Raw genomic sequence first — 19,362 nt, 5'->3', positions numbered from 1 at the left:
AACACGTACTGCCTGCTGTGTGTCATTGTGCATAGTACGTGAATCTCCATCCAGTGTCTAACTTTTCAAAAAATAGGGAAGGGAGAGCTCCCCGCCGAGGGGTTAATCACACCCGAAACTACCTTTCCCGAGCACCCGGGGCGAAGCCGGGTTTCGTCACCTCGGCAGCGAGGTGCTGGGGTGCGGGCCCCGCCCCGCCCCGGCTCCCGGTGGGAGAGCGGACACAAAGCCGGGCGGGGCGGGGCTGGGCTGGGCCCCGCCCCGGGAGACCGATCCAGTTTCAGTGCCGCGGGCGGCGTGCGCGCTCTTCCGGTGGCGGAGCAGGTGCGGGGGGTCCGAGGGGTGGGGCCCACGTGACAGGGCGGGGCCCGGCGGCCCGGCAGGTGCGCGCGTGGGGAAGGGGGCTCCTCGGCCCCTCTGGGCGCTGGCCGGGCCCCTCGGAGCTTCCCGGGTGCGCGGCGCTCGCTGATCAGCCCGTCCCGCCATCACCTGCGGCTGAGGCCGGACGCGGTGAGAGGTGAGGGTCCGCGGGAAAAGCAGGGGCGGGGGCGCGGGAGGGGTCTCAGTGGGGTCTCAGTCGGGACACAGGTGCGCGCGCCGCCGTTCTTCCGGGCGCGGTGAGCCTGGGCGGTTGGACCCGGGCAGGCGGAGCGGCTGGGTTCCGGCCACTTTGGGGCAGAATCTCCAAAGACTGAGTGGAGTTTCCCTCGGACGCCGAGACGGAGCGTTCAGGCGGTGGGCGGAAGACGGACCGAGACGGGGGGGACCGGGCGCCGAGCCGAGTCGGCGGAGCCCCGAGCAAAGCTGCTCAGTAACCCGGGGCACTCACTCGTGGGTGAAGCGCAAACCCTCGAGGCCTTTCCCAACCTCCCGGAAGCTCCAAGACATCCGAAAGCTTCCCCTTTCTTGGGTCCAGCAAAACGTGAAAGCCCGCTAACGCTGCGATTCTGTTTGCGTAAAGGTGACCCAGCTCAATTCCTGTGACGTTTTGCTGGAGGGGAAACCGTTTCTCCCCCCGCCGCCGTGGCTTTCCCAGTTACCGTGTCCCCACGGAATGGGTCCTGGGCGTGACCAACACAAAGACCACTCGGCCTCAGATGCTGCATCTTAGGCGGGCTCCCAGTGACACCCTGACAGATCTGAGGGATAGCCAGATATTTAAGATGGGCCAAAATACGGCTGACCGTTCCCTTTCCAAAAAGCACATATTTTGCTATTGTACAATTCTTCAAAAAAATTTTTTTTTGCTTTTCATTTAAACACTGATAAACTGGTCTAATTTAAATAAGCCATTTTCACAGGTGAAGATAAATCCATTACAGGGAAGCACACTTTTTTTTACCAGTGAGTTAAATTTAGCAATGGGGTATCCTTTAAATGCATATATAGCATAGATATTGTGGGATATTGTGTAAAAATTGCTAAAGCTGTTTATGGTGCTTTTGCTTCTGTTTTGCTTAGGAAAATGTATTTTAAAACTATAGTGGTACTTTGCATTTCTAGAATTTAAACTTTGTTAGAAAACAGATAAAGAGAAAAAAACAGAGATAAAAAAAAAACCACCCGCTAATTGCTATCACTTATTGAGCTCCTACTTTGCACCATGCTGGGAAGACCTGGATAATTATTTAAAATTGGAGTGACCCCTGGGGTGGCTGGTTAGCTCCGTTGGTGGTGCCAATAACACCAAGGTTGCCGGTTTGATTCCCACATGGGCCACTGTGAGCTGCGCCCTCCTTTAAAAAAAATGAAATAAAATTGGAGTGCCCCATTAGAAGACCCCGGAATTTAGACCACTTCTCCATCTATACCCATCTCCTGGGTGAATCTTATCTAGTCTATGGCAGTACACCCTTCTCTTTATAGACTGCCTCTTTGACACCTCCAGCTTGATTTCTAACAGGTATCTCAGAGTCTCTTCAGACTGCTTCTCCTCAAGGCTAAAGGGGAGAGGTGGAAGTATGTTGCAGGTGAAATGATCTGATGTCTGGGATTTGCTTCAAAGTAATCTATTGGCAGAGGGAATAAGGTAGTGGGTATAGATGAAACAAGATGGGTCATAAATTGATCATTATTGAAGCTGGTTGAGGCATACGTAAGGCTTCATAACACTATTCTCTCCCCTTTTTATGTTTGAAATTTTCTATAATAAAAAAAGTTTAATTCCCTGTGTCTAGAATTTCACCACTTTTTGCTACCACCATGGCCCACTAGATTATTTTGGTGGCCTCATAGCCAGTCTCCCTGTTTTCACACTTGTCTCCTCGAGTGTACTCTCAACACAGTACAGAATGATCCTATTAAAACCAGTCAGATGGTGTCACTCCTCTACTCAGAATTCTCCAGTGGCTTCTCATCTCACTCCCAGTAAAAGCCAAAATCCTTTCCAATGGCTTTCAAGGCCCTAATGATTCAGATGGCCTCAATTCTACTATTCACCCTCTCTCTCCGCTATTGCCATGCCGGCCTCCACGCCTTAATAGTTCTCCAACGTGCCAGGCACTCAAGGCTTTTGCCCTAGCAGCTCCACCTGTGTGGAATACTTACCCCTGATTCCTGCCTGGCTTCTTCCTTCACCTCCTTCATTTCTGTATTCAGAGGTCACGTTCTCTGTGAAGACTTCCCTGGTGGTTCCATTTAAAATTTAACACCTAATAATGTTGAATGTCAACTGTAATTGAAAAATAAAAAATAATAATACAGTTGTAACTCCCTGCCCACAATGCACTCCTTATCTCCTTTCTTCAACTTTGTTCCTTTGCATCTGATAGATTTCACTTCCCTTATCTATCATCTGTTAAACCCCCCCAACACACACACACACACACACACACACACACACACAGGAATGTAAGCTCCACAAAGGCAGAGATTTTAGTTAGCTTCACTCACTGATACACCTTCAGCAAGGTACGCAGCACTGATAAACCTGGTACGTGGTAGGTGCTCGGAAAATATTTGTTGAACGATTGGTCTTCATTTTACAAAGTAAAACAAAACCTTAGGAATTTCTAAATTGTTTAACACCATAAATGTGGGATTATCCATTTAAATCTTGATACCACCTTCACAGTGCCAGGTACAATGTCATGTGCCCAAAGAGTCTTCAAGTAAAGACACACTTATAAGCAATTTGAGGGAGAAATTCATGTGCTTTAAACCTAGGAGTTAGATTAGCAGGTGGTTTCCTTCTTTTTGTATATGTGTCCAGGTCATTGATTTCATGAAGGAAGTCAACAGGTTTAGTAAAAGTGCTTTTTCTGTGCTTTATTTTTTTAGGTGGATTGAATACCCTCTAAGATACCTCCTGAGTCTCCATAGCAACAGCAAGTCACCTTTAGATAATTGCTCTGGAAAGAGGGATATACATGATCATTGCTGCTGTTCTGTGTCGTATAATACTTTTGGGGAATCATTACCTTTGGTGATTTTTTTTTCTGGGAAATCAATTTTTAAAATCTAATATTAAGTGTTAATATTTAGAGGGGGAGAAGCAGCTCCCCAAGTGACTTTCCTGATTTAGGAAGGAAAGGGGCTCTTCATTCCCTATGTTTAACAGGCTGCTTCTCTTGGGCTGTTCATTCCAAAGCAGATTTGAAGTAATAAAAATGAAGAGTATTTGCTGACCCATCAAATTTTGGTATGCTTAAACTCTTAAATATTTTTACTTAGCTGTTTGAGGAAAGGACTCTGCTTGGAATGAGGTAGCATCCTGTCTTCTTAAAATTTATGTTAAATAAAGTCTTATTTTTGTTTTTTACATTTTGTTGCTTATAGGGCTCACAGATAAATTAGACTTACAACTTTTAATTCAGAACTAAGATTTAAAATTTTGATTGCCCTTCAAATCATATAGAATGATGACTATGTCCCTGGCTAACATAATTGTTACACGTTTAAACATTTATGTTGTCATTTTTATATATCATAATAATTAACGTAATCATGGTGGTTTCCTAAATATGGTCATTTGCCACTAAGTAAATAAAATCGGCATCATTGAAATAATAAATTGCTAAGCATAAGTGATAACTTTAATCTTGGCCACAGGTGTAGAAATCACAAATGTCGACAAACGATGGAAGATCCAGGAATCGGGACAGGCACTACGATGAGGTCCCAGGGGACTTGGCCTATCAAGATGGCACCATAAGAACCCTCCAGACTCTTCATGACAGTGAGCTGGCTTTGAGCGCTGATCCTTTGCCACCACCCCCTCTCCCATTACAGCCACCATTCGGCCCTGACTTCTACTCAAGTGACACAGAGGAACCGGCCATAGCACCAGATCTCAAACCCGTGAGGCGCTTTGTCCCCGAGTCCTGGAAGAACTTCTTCAGAGGGAAGAAAAAGGACCCAGAATGGGATAAGCCAGTGTCGGACATCAGATATATCTCCGATGGAGTGGAATGCTCACCTCCAGCCTCTCCAGTAAGACCAAACCACCGTTTACCCTCCAACTCCTGCCAAGATACTTGTGGAGGGTCAGAAGGAACGTATAATTCCCGGAAAGAGGCTGAAGCAATGCTTCCCCAGGATCCCTATGGATCTCTAGGCCGACACACACAAACAGCTCGAACATACAGCGAGAAGGTAGAGGAGTATAACCTGAGGTATTCCTACATGAAGTCGTGGGCAGGCCTGCTGAGAATTCTGGGTGTGGTGGAGCTGCTCCTGGGGGCCGGCGTCTTTGCTTGTGTCACAGCTTACATTCACAAGGACAGCGAGTGGTATAACATGTTTGGATATTCACCATCTAACGCCATGGGAGGCATTGGTGGCCTGGGCAGTATATATGGGGGCTATTACTACAGTGGCCCCAAAACCCCTTTTGTACTTGTGGTTGCTGCTTTAGCTTGGATCACCACCATTATTATTTTGGTTCTCGGCATGTCCATGTATTATCAGACCATTCTTTTGGACTCTAACTGGTGGCCCCTAACTGAATTTGGAATTAACGTTGCCTTGTTTATTTTGTATATGGCTGCAGCCATAGTCTATGTGAATGATATCAACCGAGGTGGACTGTGCTACTATCCAATATTTAATACACCAGTGAATGCGGCGTTCTGCCGGGTAGAAGGAGGACAGATAGCAGCAATGATCTTCTTGTTTGTCACCATGATTGTTTATCTCATTAGTGCTTTGGTTTGCCTAAAGTTATGGAGGCATGAGGCAGCTCGGAGACATAGGGAATACATGCAACAACAGGAGGTAAGGAATGTCACAGTCTTTCATTTTTTTAATGTCTTTTCTGTTATTTACTCCCTTGTTAAATACGTATAGTTCTCAAAACAAAGATTTTATAGAAGTCTTTTTTGTTTGTTTGTTTTTATGATCTGAAATTCAACAGTCCTAGCTCAGAATCTGACATGCTATGACTGAGATAATGCATTCTAGTGTGTTACTGTTGTATAACATTGCAAATAGACACGAGACGTGTAATATATAGTTTGTTGGCTGCATTATTAAGTCTTTCTGATGCTTAAGGGGAAAACACAGCTACTGAATTCCCGCAAAGAATAATAATAACATATTCAGTAAATTAAGTGTCTCATCATTACAGTTTGAGAACAATCTTGATTCTTTAGTATGGTAAGACAATTTAAAAAACATAATTTTTCAGTTAAAGGAGGAAAGTGCTCATTTAAATCTGTTATGATGTGTCCCACTTTCTTCCACGAGTTAAATAAAGTCAAGTAAGAATATGATGAACCACATTTGATTTTTTTTTTAATTATTGAGAGGGCAGGTTGTAATAAACATACATTGTGAAAACTTGCCCAGGCATTTTGATGTTTTATCCTTATTTTAGCCAGATGAGTGTTCCAGAATTAGAATGGGAGCCATGTACTTGATTTTATTTCTAGGAGTTAACTAATTAAGTATAAGAAGGAGAAGGAGAAGTATACAAAGTGTATACTTTGTGTATACAAAGTAGAGAACTTTAAATTCCAATCAGTGTCAAATCTAGATAGAGAAACCCACACACATCCTCCTAATTTTATGCAACTTTAGTAAGAACAGAGTTTTTAATGTCATTTCAAAATTGTGCGTGAATATGACTGCAATTATCAACATAATGCTTTCATTGATTTTCCCTTTTTCAACAAAAACTTGTTTCTATCAGACTTTTTGTTTCTGTCAGACTTTTCGTAATGGTTGATTAGATTTGAATCATCTCTGATGTTGGAGGTTGTGCTGGTTTGTGTGTTGCTGTACCTTTCTAAAAGTTAGAAGATGTAATGTCCTGTGGCTTTTTCCTATTAACTTTATACTGTAACTGTCCCAAACTCTAACTGTGCAAGGGAATGGGAGCCAAGAATAAATAAAATCTCTAGGTAATTCGAAGCAACTCACCAAATAGTCTCTACCATCTCCATATTCCCAACAATGCTCTCTGCTCCTAATTCATAGGGAATTCCAGTTATCCCTCCTTTGGTTCTCCATTGGCCATCAAAACATGGCCAAAATAGTAGGAGGAACATCTGGCAAATAGAGAATCAACCTCTATAAAATTGAGATTGGGCTATAAATGCAAATGGATGAAAATATATGCAAAGTAGCATCACACGCCTTTGAAAAACCATTTTAACTCTTTTCCAGATAAGTGAGCCATCATTGCCATCTAAAAGAAAAATGGTAAGAATAAAGTTCCCATTATAATTTATCTCTAGATTTGTTAAACACTTTTCTCTCTTATCTATAAATCTACAGAGGAGATCATCTGTCTGTGTAAGGGTATCTATTACATTAAGTTCATAATAGTACTTGCAGTTTTTATCTAACACTAAAAGGACCAAATTAGACAAGGCTATTTATAGCTTCTTTAATTTTGTTACACAAAAGCTTATGCAAATGAACTGTTGGTTCTCCTTATGTTTAAATTTTTAGTTTTTTAAAAATGACGGTAATTCTCCCAAATTTTTTTTCAGTCTCTTTCAAGTTCTTTGCAGTCGTTTTCTGTCCTCACTTTGCCCTCAGGTGCCAAATTTTGTTTTCTCAAGAAAGAAATTCCTATTCCATGATTTACTAAATGTGTGACAGTCGGGAAGGTATTTTAACATACAGTTCCTTGGTCTTCATCTGTAAGATTGGAATAATAATAATTTCTACCCCACAAGATTGCTGAGAGCATTAAATGAGATGTTGTTTTTATAATTATTTACATATATGTAATAATTTAATGTATTTTAGTTATGATTTTACCTCATTGAAAAGTTCTTTTTTAAGATATTGGGCATTCTTTCTAAGGATAAGTTGAGAATCCAACTCATGGTTTTATTTGTTTCTTTGAAAAGAGAGTATATTCACTTGGTTCAAAAATCAAAAGACTCTCTACTGCAAAGTCTTTTCTTACCTCCTATGCTGTGGCTTCCCAGTTTTCCTGCTTGGAAGCAACCAGTGTTACAAGTGTCTTGAATTTCCTTTAGAAGTGTGTTATATATATATATTTGCTCTCCTCCCCCTTTTATACAAATGGTAGATTACCATATACATTTATGTTCCTTATTTTTTCCACTTAACAATACATTTCTAAGATGTTTCCTTATTAGTACATGAAGAACTTACGCATTCTCTTTTTACAACTACATAGTATTGCATTGTATGGATGTACCATAATTCATTTAACCATAAATGAACATTTAGGTTGTTTTCAATCCTTCACTATTAAAAACAGTACTATAGTATAATATTGAATGTCAACTATAATTGAAAAATAAAAAACAATGCTACAGTAAATAACCTTAAGCACACTTGTACATCCTTTCATTAATATATTTTGATTGCCAGATGACCCAGTAGAAGTTTTACCAATTTCCACTCCCAACAGCACTACAGGCTTCCTCACCCCTTGATCAACACAGTGTATTAGGAAATTTATTGACATCTGTCAATCTGATAGGTGAAAACGGTATCTCATGTAGTTATAATTTGCATTTCTCTTACCAGGAGTGAGGTTGAGCATTTTTCATATGTCGTGTTTGCATTTTCTTCTCTTAACTGTCATATACTGTCCAATTTTGTTATTGGATTGCTAACTTGCAGAAGTCCTTTGTTAAGTGCCTACATTTTGAAAATACCTTTTATGAGGTTCTTTTTAACTTTATTCTCTATAATGTGCAAACACTATTTGAGAATGTTCTGTTCATGCTGAAATAGGGATTTATGAAGTAGGTGAACAGTCTGTCCAACGGATTGTGATTAATTCATCAGTGTCATTATTAATTCATTCATTGAGCAAACATGTACCAGTTAGGCTGTAGGCCAGTGACATGAATACTACAAGGAGTATCATCACCGTTATTATACAGGGGCTGACAAATCTAGTGAAAAAGGAAAACACACACAAAAGATTAGTAGAGTGTGATAGTGTGTGTGTGCATGCGTGTGTGCGTGTGTGTATGTGTGTGTACTGAGAGAAGGGCACAAGCACCGAGAACTATAAAATTTTAAAGATTTGTATTTCTCTGATGTTTCCTAGAGAAATGAATTTATGGATGATAACGTCTCAAACTTAGCATTGTTAATTGGTCATCTTTGGGGATTTACAATTTGCCACTTCTTTTTAAAGAGTCGGTTGTATTAAATTATTTCTGAGACGTATGTGAAATCATGTGAATTGTAGCTGAGATGGCTCAACTGCTTTTCTGGGATGATGTTGGGTATTCATAAATCTTTAGCTATCAAGATATACTTGCCCAGTGCTGACTGACCAGGTATGGGACAAATGAGACTGTTATTAGCTGGTCTACAGACCTATACACTTTAAACCTTATTCATAGAATTTGAGAGATGTGTGTGTGCGTGTGTGTGTGGCTTTTTGTTTGTTTTATACTTTGTTTTAACTTCCTGATTCTCTGTGTTTTAGTTAGTTTTATGTTCATTTATTTATTCAACATTTATTGCTGTCAAGATATACGTTTCAGTTAGACTTGTTGTAACTCAGTGGTACTAACAACCAGAGTAAGCTGAATAGATGCTCACCTTTAAGCTGTCTAAAATATATGTATCAGATATACCTGCAAGGGATAATAGTAGTTGCCTTTAGGAGGGCACCTCTTTAACTGCGGGGGGATGGGATAAAGGGAGACTTTTCATTATGTACCCCTTTGGACCTTTTGAATTATATATCATATGTATGTATTACCTATTTAAAAATTGTTTAAAGGTTTTAAAAAATTAACAAATACTCATTTCAAATATTGAGATAATCGATACAAGGTTGATGTTTAAATAACACAGGCCTTTATTTGAGATTTAAGTACAACCTCCCTCACATGCCCTCTGAGCTGCCTTCCAGTATTAGTACAGAGACATGAGTGAGTTTGACTAGATGCAGAGAGCAGTCTTCCCACGTGGGAGTCATCATGAGCATGGCTTTGATGGGGCATCGCCAATACTCTTACGATCGCCAGTATTGCCTTAACCCATTGGTACGTCCTGCTGTCTCAAAGGGACACTCATGGCTAGGAAACTCATAAATTCCACCCTGGCCAGGAATGAATCACAGCCCCGTAAGACTCCTGAAATAATGTTCGCTGCATGGAAAAAGTTGAGTTTAAAGGACCTTTGGTTTAGAAGCTACATCAGGATTAGAAAGACTGTTTATAATGGACAGGGGACCTAAAAACTTATATAGGAGGTTTCACAATTAAGTTCTCGAACTTGTTGAAGTGATGTTGCTAACCTTTTTGATATCATAGGGATTATTCATGATGAATTTGTACCAACTGGACAGTTACCCAAGTTTACTATTTCGAAGTGTTGAAAAGGCTGCGTGAAAAAGTTAGGCATCCTGAACATCTTGCCAACAATTCATGGCTCTTGCATCACGACAATGCACCAGCTTACACGACACTGTCTGTGAGGGACTTTTTATCCAGTACACAAATCACTGTATTGGAATACCCGCCCTATTCACCTGATCTGGCCCCCAGTGACGTCTTCCTTTTCCTGAAGATAAAGGAAGACACTTTGATGACATTCAGGACATCAAGAGTAATACAATGACAGCTCTGATGGCCATTCCAGAAAGAGTTCTAAAATTGCTTTGAAGGGTGGACTAGGCACTGGCGTCAGTGCATAGCTTCCCAAGGGGAGTACTGCGAAGGTGACTGTAGTGATATTCAGCAGTGAGGTATGGAGCACTTTTTCTAGGATGAGTTCGCAAACGTTATTGTCAGACCTCGTATGAGGAAATTCACTTTCTACAAGTTGACTCTTGTTAACAAGTGATATCAAAATCTGATCTCAGGGCCGGCCCGGTGGCTCAGGCGGTTGGAGCTCCATGCTCCTAACTCCGAAGGCTGCCGGTTCGATTCCCACATGGGCCAGCGGGCTCTCAACAAAAAAAAAAAAAAAAAAAATCTGATCTCAGAGTTTGCAAGTCACAGTGCTAACATTAGGAAATATGTTTGAGGACGTCCTCAGGGGCAGAAGAAAAGAATCTGTTTGATTTGTGGGGTTATAGGTGGTGACACCAGCTGGACAGGGCTGTCGCGCTGAGCTGCGTGTGGCAATGATGTAGCAGTGGTGGTCATTCTCAGCTGGAGGGGAATTTATGGGCTTCCTGGTCAGTCCCTTTAAGGCAGTGGGATTTACCAATGGGATTAAGTGCAGAGTAGAGTAAAACGTTTGGCTGAATTGGAGGAAGGTGCCTCAAAATGACAGAGTGGTCAGTGTCATTGGTAAGAATGTGGCTGAAGCAGGTTCCACATGTGGGACAAGATTAGAAAGATCTGCCAGGGAGTTCTAGGGTACCTCTTTCTGGCCACCCTAGATGGTTGGGGCCCAGCATGTGTTGTAAGGCCCCAGATCCGGAGAGGTCCTGGAACCATCATGAATAACCTTAGCAGAGTTGGATCTCCCATTCCTGGGCCTTCTTTTAAGAGACTGCAATCCAGTTATTTATACTCTTGTGCTCTTTGAAGATCTGGGAGCTGAATGCAAAGTCCATCCTTTCAAAGGCCCTTTTCTTGGGAGATGGATGTCTGTGAGTCACATAATTAGATATATTCTAGAGTCAGACCTCTGTTAGAGGGGATCTCATGACTTAACTGAGAAACTGTATCGAAAGGTTGACTCTCCAGCTTCTTACTGGGTATGATTTTCACCTGCTTTCTTCCTAATCCTTAGTAGGGAAGAGTTGGCAGACTACCACAGGAGAGGCAGTGAAGTGTGATGAAAATAAACTTTGGGGTCAGGCAGGTCTTAATTTGAGTACTAGATAAAGCTACTTACTAGTTCTGTGACCCTGGGGAAGTTACTTACCCTCTCTGAATTTCAGTTTCCTGTCATTTGTTTGGGACTATCTACTAGGCTGTCCCTTCTTATTTTGTATTTTAACAAAAACAATTTGTAAAAAGCAAATAAGATCATTTAAAAAAGAAATAATAGACATAAAATAAGATCAGATAGAGACAGCAACAAATTCTCAGAAATCCCTAAGTGCTGAACAGATTTCTTTCCCAAGCCAGAAAAGGCAAAATCTAACCTGGGCATCAAAAGTAAACATACAGGTTTGGGGCAGGAGCCTATGCGTCATTCCATTGTACCCTCAAAGGGGGAGAGAATCCGAATTTGGGCAAGTCCACACTGAAACACATAGCTAGCTCTCGCTCTTTCTAGCCTAACAGCACATTCATTTGAAAAGCTTAGTAATTATATCCAAAGCATTACTTATCCCCATTGCTTAATTACTTTCTCTTGCCTCCTAGTAAAGCTTTACTGGTACTTACTGACAAGACTAGTTTTTACTAGAAGCAAAGACAGGTCATGAAATCCGGGGCCTCGTGTTTGCAATCAGAAACACTGGTTAGAGTGGTGTGTATGGGGTTTATTGCCCCCCACGGGGTTTTTTTGCCCCCCACTCACATTCCTGCTGTTTGGGCCCAATAGTTAGGCGCATGGAGGTGATCTGGTCCCCCTTCACCTAGCACTCTGGCTGTGAGCTTCTGCTTTTCATAACCCTCTGTCTAATCCTCTCATAGGGCTGCACTGTTTGGTGAGTTAAGAGCTAGTGGTTTTTAGAATGAGCTAATGCTACACCAAACCTCAAAGGCAGCCTCAGAGACATGACATGAGGGAACAAAGGCTTTTCAAAGCTGCCTGGCAAGATTTTAAAATCCTGTTTTATATTTTGTTTTCAGTGAAGTAGGGGCCCTCCTACACCACTCTCAGTTTAGTTCAAGGAGTTGAATGCAGCAAGCATGAACTGAAGTCTCAGAGGGCCAGTGGAGGGGAGCTTCCTGCTCTAAGGAGTAATATCGCCCACGCTTGAGCTCACGTCCCTCCAGCAGTCTGGCCTGCCGCATCTGCCCAGCCTGCCCATCACAAACCCATTTCTAGCATGCTCCCAGAACCTTAGGGATCTTGAGGATTGAATAACATATGGCTAAGTAAACTGGTTTCCTTGTGTTACTCATTTAAAGTGTCAGTGAGCCAAAAAGTTCCGGGTTTTAATGCTGGTTTTCCACTTCATAGCTGTGAGACCTTGGAGAATGTACTGAACCTCTCTGAACCTTGCTCCTTTATATGTAAAATGGAAACCCCTCTCCTGGCATCTACCAGCCTCACCTACTTGGGTGGTGTTCTGGGCACTTCCCAATGAGGTCCCCAAACAGTCTTCTCCCGGCCCCAAAACTGCTCACCCATCTCAGCCTGCACGTTGTAGGGCAGGTCCACTCGGCCATCCACTCCAACTTCCTTTCTGTTGACTATTTTGGCTCTTAAGGTCTGTCCCCTATACTTCCTCCCTGGGCCATTTCATCTTATGATCGTTTCCTCTCTTTTGAATGTACTTTTTTTTTTTTTTACTAAAAAGGCATCCAGGAGCTCTTCAATTTAGAAACCAGGGTGACTTAAACTACCACTTCCAAGATCCTTGCAGCCTCTTCAGGATATCGCAGGTTAAGGAGACTTCCTTGGGTACATGAAAGACATCCACGACCTCTCCTCTGGATTGGCTTGCTTTCCTTTCAGATAATGAAAACAACGCAGTTCGTTTCCCTTTCTGACCTCCTCCATGGCTGTTTGGAATTGGTTCACCTCAGGTTCCCATGTCATTTTTTTTCTCCTGCCGTTTAAGTAGCCTTGTTCCATTTTTATTTCCTAAATTTCTTATTTTAACTACAGTTTTTATTATTTTAGTTAGTTGGGGTATAAATCCTAAATAAACAAAGTACTTAAGAGCCCACATTTGATATTTCATCATCCATCTTTGACACACATGTGATGGGGGTTGGAGGGTGTTCTACCTATTATTATGTATTTATTCCCACCTCAGTGATTGCCTTTAGCTGTCACAAAACCATTGAGAACAACTTTGTGACTGTATACCATGTAATTCTGAAGTGAAATGTTAATTGCTGTTTCCACTTTTCTTCCTCCTGCCCTTCTCTCCATTTTCTCCTACAAATAAATTCGGGGTTTTTTTTTCCTTCTCCCTCTGTTTATAAACAAATCCTCTTTTTCTCACTAACTATAGTGTGAAATGGCCATCGGTGGTGACAGACAGAGAGACCAAGAAGTTCATTTCAAAGACCTGAGAGCAACAAAAATGAAAACTGAAGTACTGAGTGGACACATCCCCTCAGGCCACATTCCTAAACCTATCGTGTTGCCGGACTACGTGGCGTGCGTATCCATCTAAATCCTTTTCAGGGTAGTAATTGAGAGATTCCATTTGGGCTTTTCATTTTCCTGTTTCTCTCCAAGTTAATCCTCTCTGCTTAAAATCATTTATATTGGAGCAATTCTTTGTTACCTGAGTTGAAGGTACACTATGGTCAGTAAGGAATAAGCTAAGCCGATTTCCCCTTCAGCTTCTTTTAGTGAGAAAGTTACAACTTTGATTAACTTTTTTTCCCCCACAGGAAATACCCTGTGATTCAGACGGAAGACGAACGAGAACGCTATAAAGCTGTGTTCCAAGACCAGTTTTCAGAGTACAAAGAGCTCTCCGCAGAAGTTCAGGCCATCCTGAGGAAGTTTGACGAGCTGGATGCAGTGATGAGCCGACTGCCGCATCATTCGGGCAGCCAGCAGGTCAGTGTCTGCAGCTGCTTAGGGGGAGTGCTGAGAATTAAGAAAGGGGAAAATCTGACCTTGTTTGAAATGTAGAGAAGCCGTAACCATCTGTGACAGCTGTCTGTCTAGGAAAGTATATATATTTCTCCTTAGACCCATATTATTTGGGCACCTTTGGTTTGACCATGTACTTTTAAGTACATTTAATTTAGCTGTAATTATGAGCTATCTAAGCCAAATGCGTAGAGGAGTGACATTTTCCCAATCCTGGAGCAATGGGATAGTGTTGGCTGAGTAACACTAGTAGGAGGAAGCAGGAAAAATCCAACAAATACTGCAGGTCAAGGGTCAGTTAGTATCATTTGGAAAACAAGCAAGGTCCACAGGTCCAAGGAGGGCGACCAAGTTTAGCGGCCCTCAGATGATTACAGGAAAGAATGAGTAGGTCCCAGAATCTGGATCAGCTCAGATTGGGAAGAGCGAGCTGCTTGACAGACTAAGATGCTGAAAAACCCAACCGTGACATGTAGTCTTAGAGCCTAGAGCCAGTGGTCTCTGGTTTGTAGGCTTTGTATGATAGGGCAAGGGCTTAGCCACATAAGTCTGCAGTTGGAGGTGAGGGAGTCATGATTACAGTAGGGGCCGAGAGACTGCGTCCTCCCATGACATCTCCACACAATGTCAACCATAGTCACGTCCTCTGTTTTTTAACGTGGTATGGCAAATAAGCAGCCACATGTCAGGGCCAACTGCAGTTAGTCTCTGTATTTCTTCTAGTCCTTTCTATCTAAAATAGAAATATTCATTGTATCACAGTAGTTCACTTCTCATCAGCCGTGGGCCAGCTTTGCTCTGGGCAGGAGTCTGCTACTAAGGCTCATTCATTTCCCAGCATCTCCCCAGGGAGCTGTTTCAAAGCCTAGGGGGCCTGTTGGAGGCACTGGTTCTCTCACAAACCTGGTTGTGCACCCTTGAAAAATCAAACAATCATATGACTTTTCTAAGCCGACGAAATAGGAATATTGCTCAAAATAATCCCTCCGGTCTTCATCCTCTTAAATTCAGTTCCTCTCTGGCAGACTCAAGGCAAGGTTTTGCAGCTCTCCCTTCTGCCCGAGGCTCCAGCACAGCAGCCCTGGCCCCAGGCAGTGAGTTCAGGACCCGTTCAGACAGATGGCAGCTGAATCACCAGCTTCATCGTGCTGCTAGCAGCAGTCAGAACACAAATGACACTCATGATCTTAGTACGTAAAAGGCATTGATGAATTAAAATGTATCGGGAGAAAGATGTAGGTAAAGGATGGAAAATGTTCTCAGGGGAAGCTTTGAGAACTATAAATTATTACATTTTATTTATGAGGTTTACAGTGTCTCACAGTCTCTATAGCATAGGTTTACATGGATAAATGAAGGCATTCCTTTAGTCATCTGTGGATAGATGGTTCAACCCCTTAACAAATTTCTTATTATTACAAAACTTAGAATACTAAGTTAGAAGGAACCTCATATTAGTGATTTTGAAAAGTTGGATAGTCTCAACCTCTTAATCCCAATACCTAATAAGATGAAAGTACCTAATAACACAATAACTTTCCAACGGGGATGAAATGATATTTAATAATAGCTAATGTTGTGATTATGTGGTGAGCGCTTTATAAGGATCATTTCAAATAAGTGAACCTTCTCACCACCCTGTGAGGTAGTTGCAGTTATTATTTCCATTTTACCAATAAGGAAACTGAGTCTTGGGGAGGGTGAAGAGCTTGCTCAAGTCATACAGCCGGCAAGCAGTGGCACTGGCACTAGGTTCTGGTTTCATGCAGGCAGGGTCCTTTCTCCTTGCTTACCCCTGGGTCCCAGTAAGCCCTATATTCGTCCAGTGAATTGAATTTTTGTGTATGAATATTTTCATTATAGTCTTAGGTAAAAACTGGTTTTGTTCTAATCCCCAGTGTACTTGAGACATTCTTGGGATAGGATTTGAGTGAATGCAACTGTTTTAACTCAAATATACAATATACTATTTTTAGGAACATGAGAGAATTTCACGAATCCATGAAGAGTTTAAGAAAAAAAAGAAGGTGAGTAAAACCATTTTCTTCTTCAAAGCATATTCTTATCCAACTACAATGGTAACAACTGACAGACTTTAGATTCTTTTAACTAAAGTAGTTCTTTTTTTTTAATTCTTAAGATGCTGCTTGTTAGGGAACAGGGCTGGCTGCTGGACACCTTTTCTTCTCAGCTCTGCTCTGGTTACATTCTATGTCCTGATTTAGCCACCCAGGGAAATGAGCACAAATATAAAACTCTTCACCCACATTTCCTTCAGAAAGATTAAGTTATTTTACATGTTTCTAACCTCCATCCTTAGTTGCACAAATCAGTGGAGACTGGAGAGAGCGGTCATTAAATGTTTCTGTACTTTTAAACTACTAAAGTTAAAGGTGCCTCAGCTCTTTGTGTCTCCCAATTTTGCTGTGAACCTAAAACTATTCTCAAAAATAAAGTCTAAAAACGTTGTGGATAACTTAACTGTTACTCTTATTTAGGCAGATTTTGAAATCAGCCATGAAGGGTCATTTTCTGGGTGATCATGTATGTTTGTGTGTTTTTTGCTGAGGAAGCAGAGGCTGACATAACAACTATGTTTCTTTTCCAGGATCCTACCTTTCTGGAAAAAAAAGAACGCTGTGATTATCTAAAGAATAAACTTTCTCACATAAAGCAAAGAATTCAAGAATATGATAAAGTAATGAATTGGGATGTACAAGGTTATTCTTAAACCTTATTTGAAACCACTTTTTTAATAACAAACTTAACTATTTATTTACTGGGTTTTTTTTTAATGTTTGTGTCTGTGATAGAGAAGCAAGTGTTTGCTGAATCGGACTCTAGTTGGTTTAGCTGGTATGCAATCTTAAAACAGTATAATTTCACTCCAGACATTTCAAAACAAATTCAAATTTACTGAGGGCCTTTACTAAGAATGAAAGAGATCCTGTAGTCATCTGTGTACAATTTACATTCATCTTGTTGAAATTAAAAGTGATTTAGAGACCTTATCCTTGTGGTATGATGAGCAAGTAGAATATCAATTCTGGTGCCGAGAATGTGTCAATTCTGGTGCTGTAGAATATCAATTTTTTCTTTTTACTCAGGCCAGTTCCTAAGATTTTCTAAAACAAATTTCCTAGCCAAAGGTGTCGTTTTTTTCCTTGAAAGGGGTTTGAATTCAACATGAACATTTTCAAACCCTATGATCTTGAGGCAAGTTGCTTAATCTCTCTGTACCTCCATTTCCTCATCTGTAAAATGGGGCTAATAATAGTACCTACCTCATAGGGTGTTATGAGGATAAAATGAGTTAATATTTGTATAGTATTTACAACAGAGTCTGGCACATTATAAGCACCACATCAGTGTTTGTAGAATCTGTAGAAGTGTTTGAAATGAATAAACTACCTAGAATACGCGTTAAGTCCAGAGGAAAGGTCCTTGATGAGCAGGTCCAGCCAGCTTACCAAAAGGCCATGTGTCTCGTGACTTTCTTTTTTGTCTGTTAATAACCCTAACCACACGTAGCCTTAAGCACATGCTTCCCTGTGGTTCTTTGCCCCTTGGGGTCCAACACAGCCTTCCCATGTTTAATCGGTATCACTGTCCACATATATCTCCACATCCGCACAGCCCAGCCATTCCTGTCTACACCACATCACACAGAAGGCTGCGTGAACATTGTTACCTTCCCCATCCTGTTTGGACATCCGTCCGAGGGCCCCATAGCATTCCATTTACTTAGAATCTCCGTTTCATTGATTGGGATGCTTCATCTTCCCAAGGATTATCTTGGCTTTGGGCTTTATTCGTGAGAAATGTTTTATTAGTATGGCCTAAAAAATGTTTTTAAAAAATCATTGCTACTGGCTCCTATTCAGCAGCATCTATCTTGTAGATCATTTCCCAGGTGTAGAAATACAATTTCTGATTAATAGCGCTGCCATTCAAACAATTGATGTTCAAAGAATTTTTTAAAGTGATGAAACCAAAGAAAAATCTGTGAACAAGCAGACAGTTAAAAGAGTGTTGGTTACTGAATGAACTTCCTAGTTTTTCTTTGTCAGTGAAATCTTATTTAGTGTTTGTTGTTAATATTTTAATTCCATGGTTCTCAGACTATGCTTAGGGCCCTAAGAGGTGACACCTAGAGAAGTATGAGGCCCTCCCTGGAAGCCCCCCAACTAAAACAACTAGAAAACTTTATTATGTATTGGGGCCCCATGATAACGTTTCACTTAAGAGGACCAATGCTTTGGAAAAAAAGATGAAATAATATTATTTTGATAGCCTGTAAAGAGTTAGATTAATACTGAAATGAAGTGGTAAGGAAATTTAACTTTGTACAACTTTATTTTGCTACAACTGTAAATGTTACTCTTTGAAAACCGATATTGTAACACTGATTTTTAAATTTTTTATGTCAATATCTAGGTATATTAAAGTTTTAGTTACCTATTGTTTTGCTTTTCTAGAATTTCTGTATTGACTGGGCATGTTCTTGAAAATATTTTTCATTATCAGAAAATAAACTGGAAAGTCATTGAAAACCTGTAGGTCATGACATTCAGGTGACTGTTTCCTCCTCTCCCATTATTTGTAAGAATTCAAATTCAAGGCTACTGTGTTGGTTTCATCAGGCGGCCGTAACATACCGTGTTTCCCCGAAAATAAGACCTAGCTGGACAGTCAGCTCTAATGCATCATTTGGAGCAAAAATTAATATAAGACCCAGTATTATATTACATTCTATTCTATTCTATTAATTATATTATTATGTATTATATTATATTAATTATATTATTACATACTATAGTATGTTATATTAATTATATTATTATATAAGACCCAGTCTTATAGTAAAATAAAGACCAGATCTTATATTAATTTTTGCTCCAAAAGACGCATTAGAGCTGATTGTCCAGCTAGGTCTTACTTTCGGGGAAACACGGTAGTACCACAAGCTGAATTGGTTTAAAACAACAGAAATTTATTGTCTCTCGGTTCTGCAAGCTACAAGTCTAAAATCAGGGTGTTGGTAAGGCCAAGCTTCCTCTGAAACCTGTAGAGGAATCCTTCCTACCTTCTGACGGTTTGCAGGCAATCTTAGGTGTCCCTGGCTTGTATATGTATCACCCAAATCCTGTCTTCACAGGGCCATCTTCTTAGAAGGAAACCAGTCATGTTGGATTAGGACCCTCCCTCTCTATTACTGGGTTTCCCAGAAAATAAACCTAGCCAGACAATCAGCTCTAATGCATCTTTTGGAGCAAA

At 41.0% G+C, this 19,362-nt stretch overlaps 1 protein-coding gene across 8 annotated transcripts; it reads left to right on the top strand.

Annotated features, from left to right (window-relative positions):
• The first annotated feature begins 260 nt into the window (after positions 1 to 260).
• Positions 261 to 18,644, top strand: MARVELD2 (MARVEL domain containing 2). Of its 8 annotated transcripts, none has more exons than XM_081053167.1 (8): positions 354 to 517; positions 3,280 to 3,326; positions 4,051 to 5,214; positions 6,607 to 6,642; positions 13,490 to 13,638; positions 13,878 to 14,049; positions 16,062 to 16,112; positions 16,694 to 18,644. In XM_081053167.1, the coding sequence occupies exons 3-8, from the start codon at positions 4,066 to 4,068 to the stop codon at positions 16,814 to 16,816; spliced, it is 1,680 nt and encodes a 559-aa protein (XP_080909293.1). In that variant the 5' UTR covers positions 354 to 517; positions 3,280 to 3,326; positions 4,051 to 4,065; the 3' UTR covers positions 16,817 to 18,644. The 8 variants fall into 8 exon arrangements, with proteins under 8 accessions (XP_080909292.1, XP_080909295.1, XP_080909297.1 ...); XM_081053168.1 differs by having other exon boundaries at positions 364 to 517; positions 3,280 to 3,640; XM_081053166.1 differs by lacking the exon at positions 3,280 to 3,326 and having other exon boundaries at positions 261 to 517.
• The last annotated feature ends 718 nt before the right edge of the window (positions 18,645 to 19,362 follow it).

This window comes from Rhinolophus hipposideros (genome assembly GCF_964194185.1).
Source record: "Rhinolophus hipposideros genome assembly, chromosome: 7".
NCBI lineage: Eukaryota > Metazoa > Chordata > Mammalia > Chiroptera > Rhinolophidae > Rhinolophus > Rhinolophus hipposideros.
Note: the sequence above shows the minus strand (reverse complement) of the source record. Positions and strands in the feature narration are given on the sequence as shown.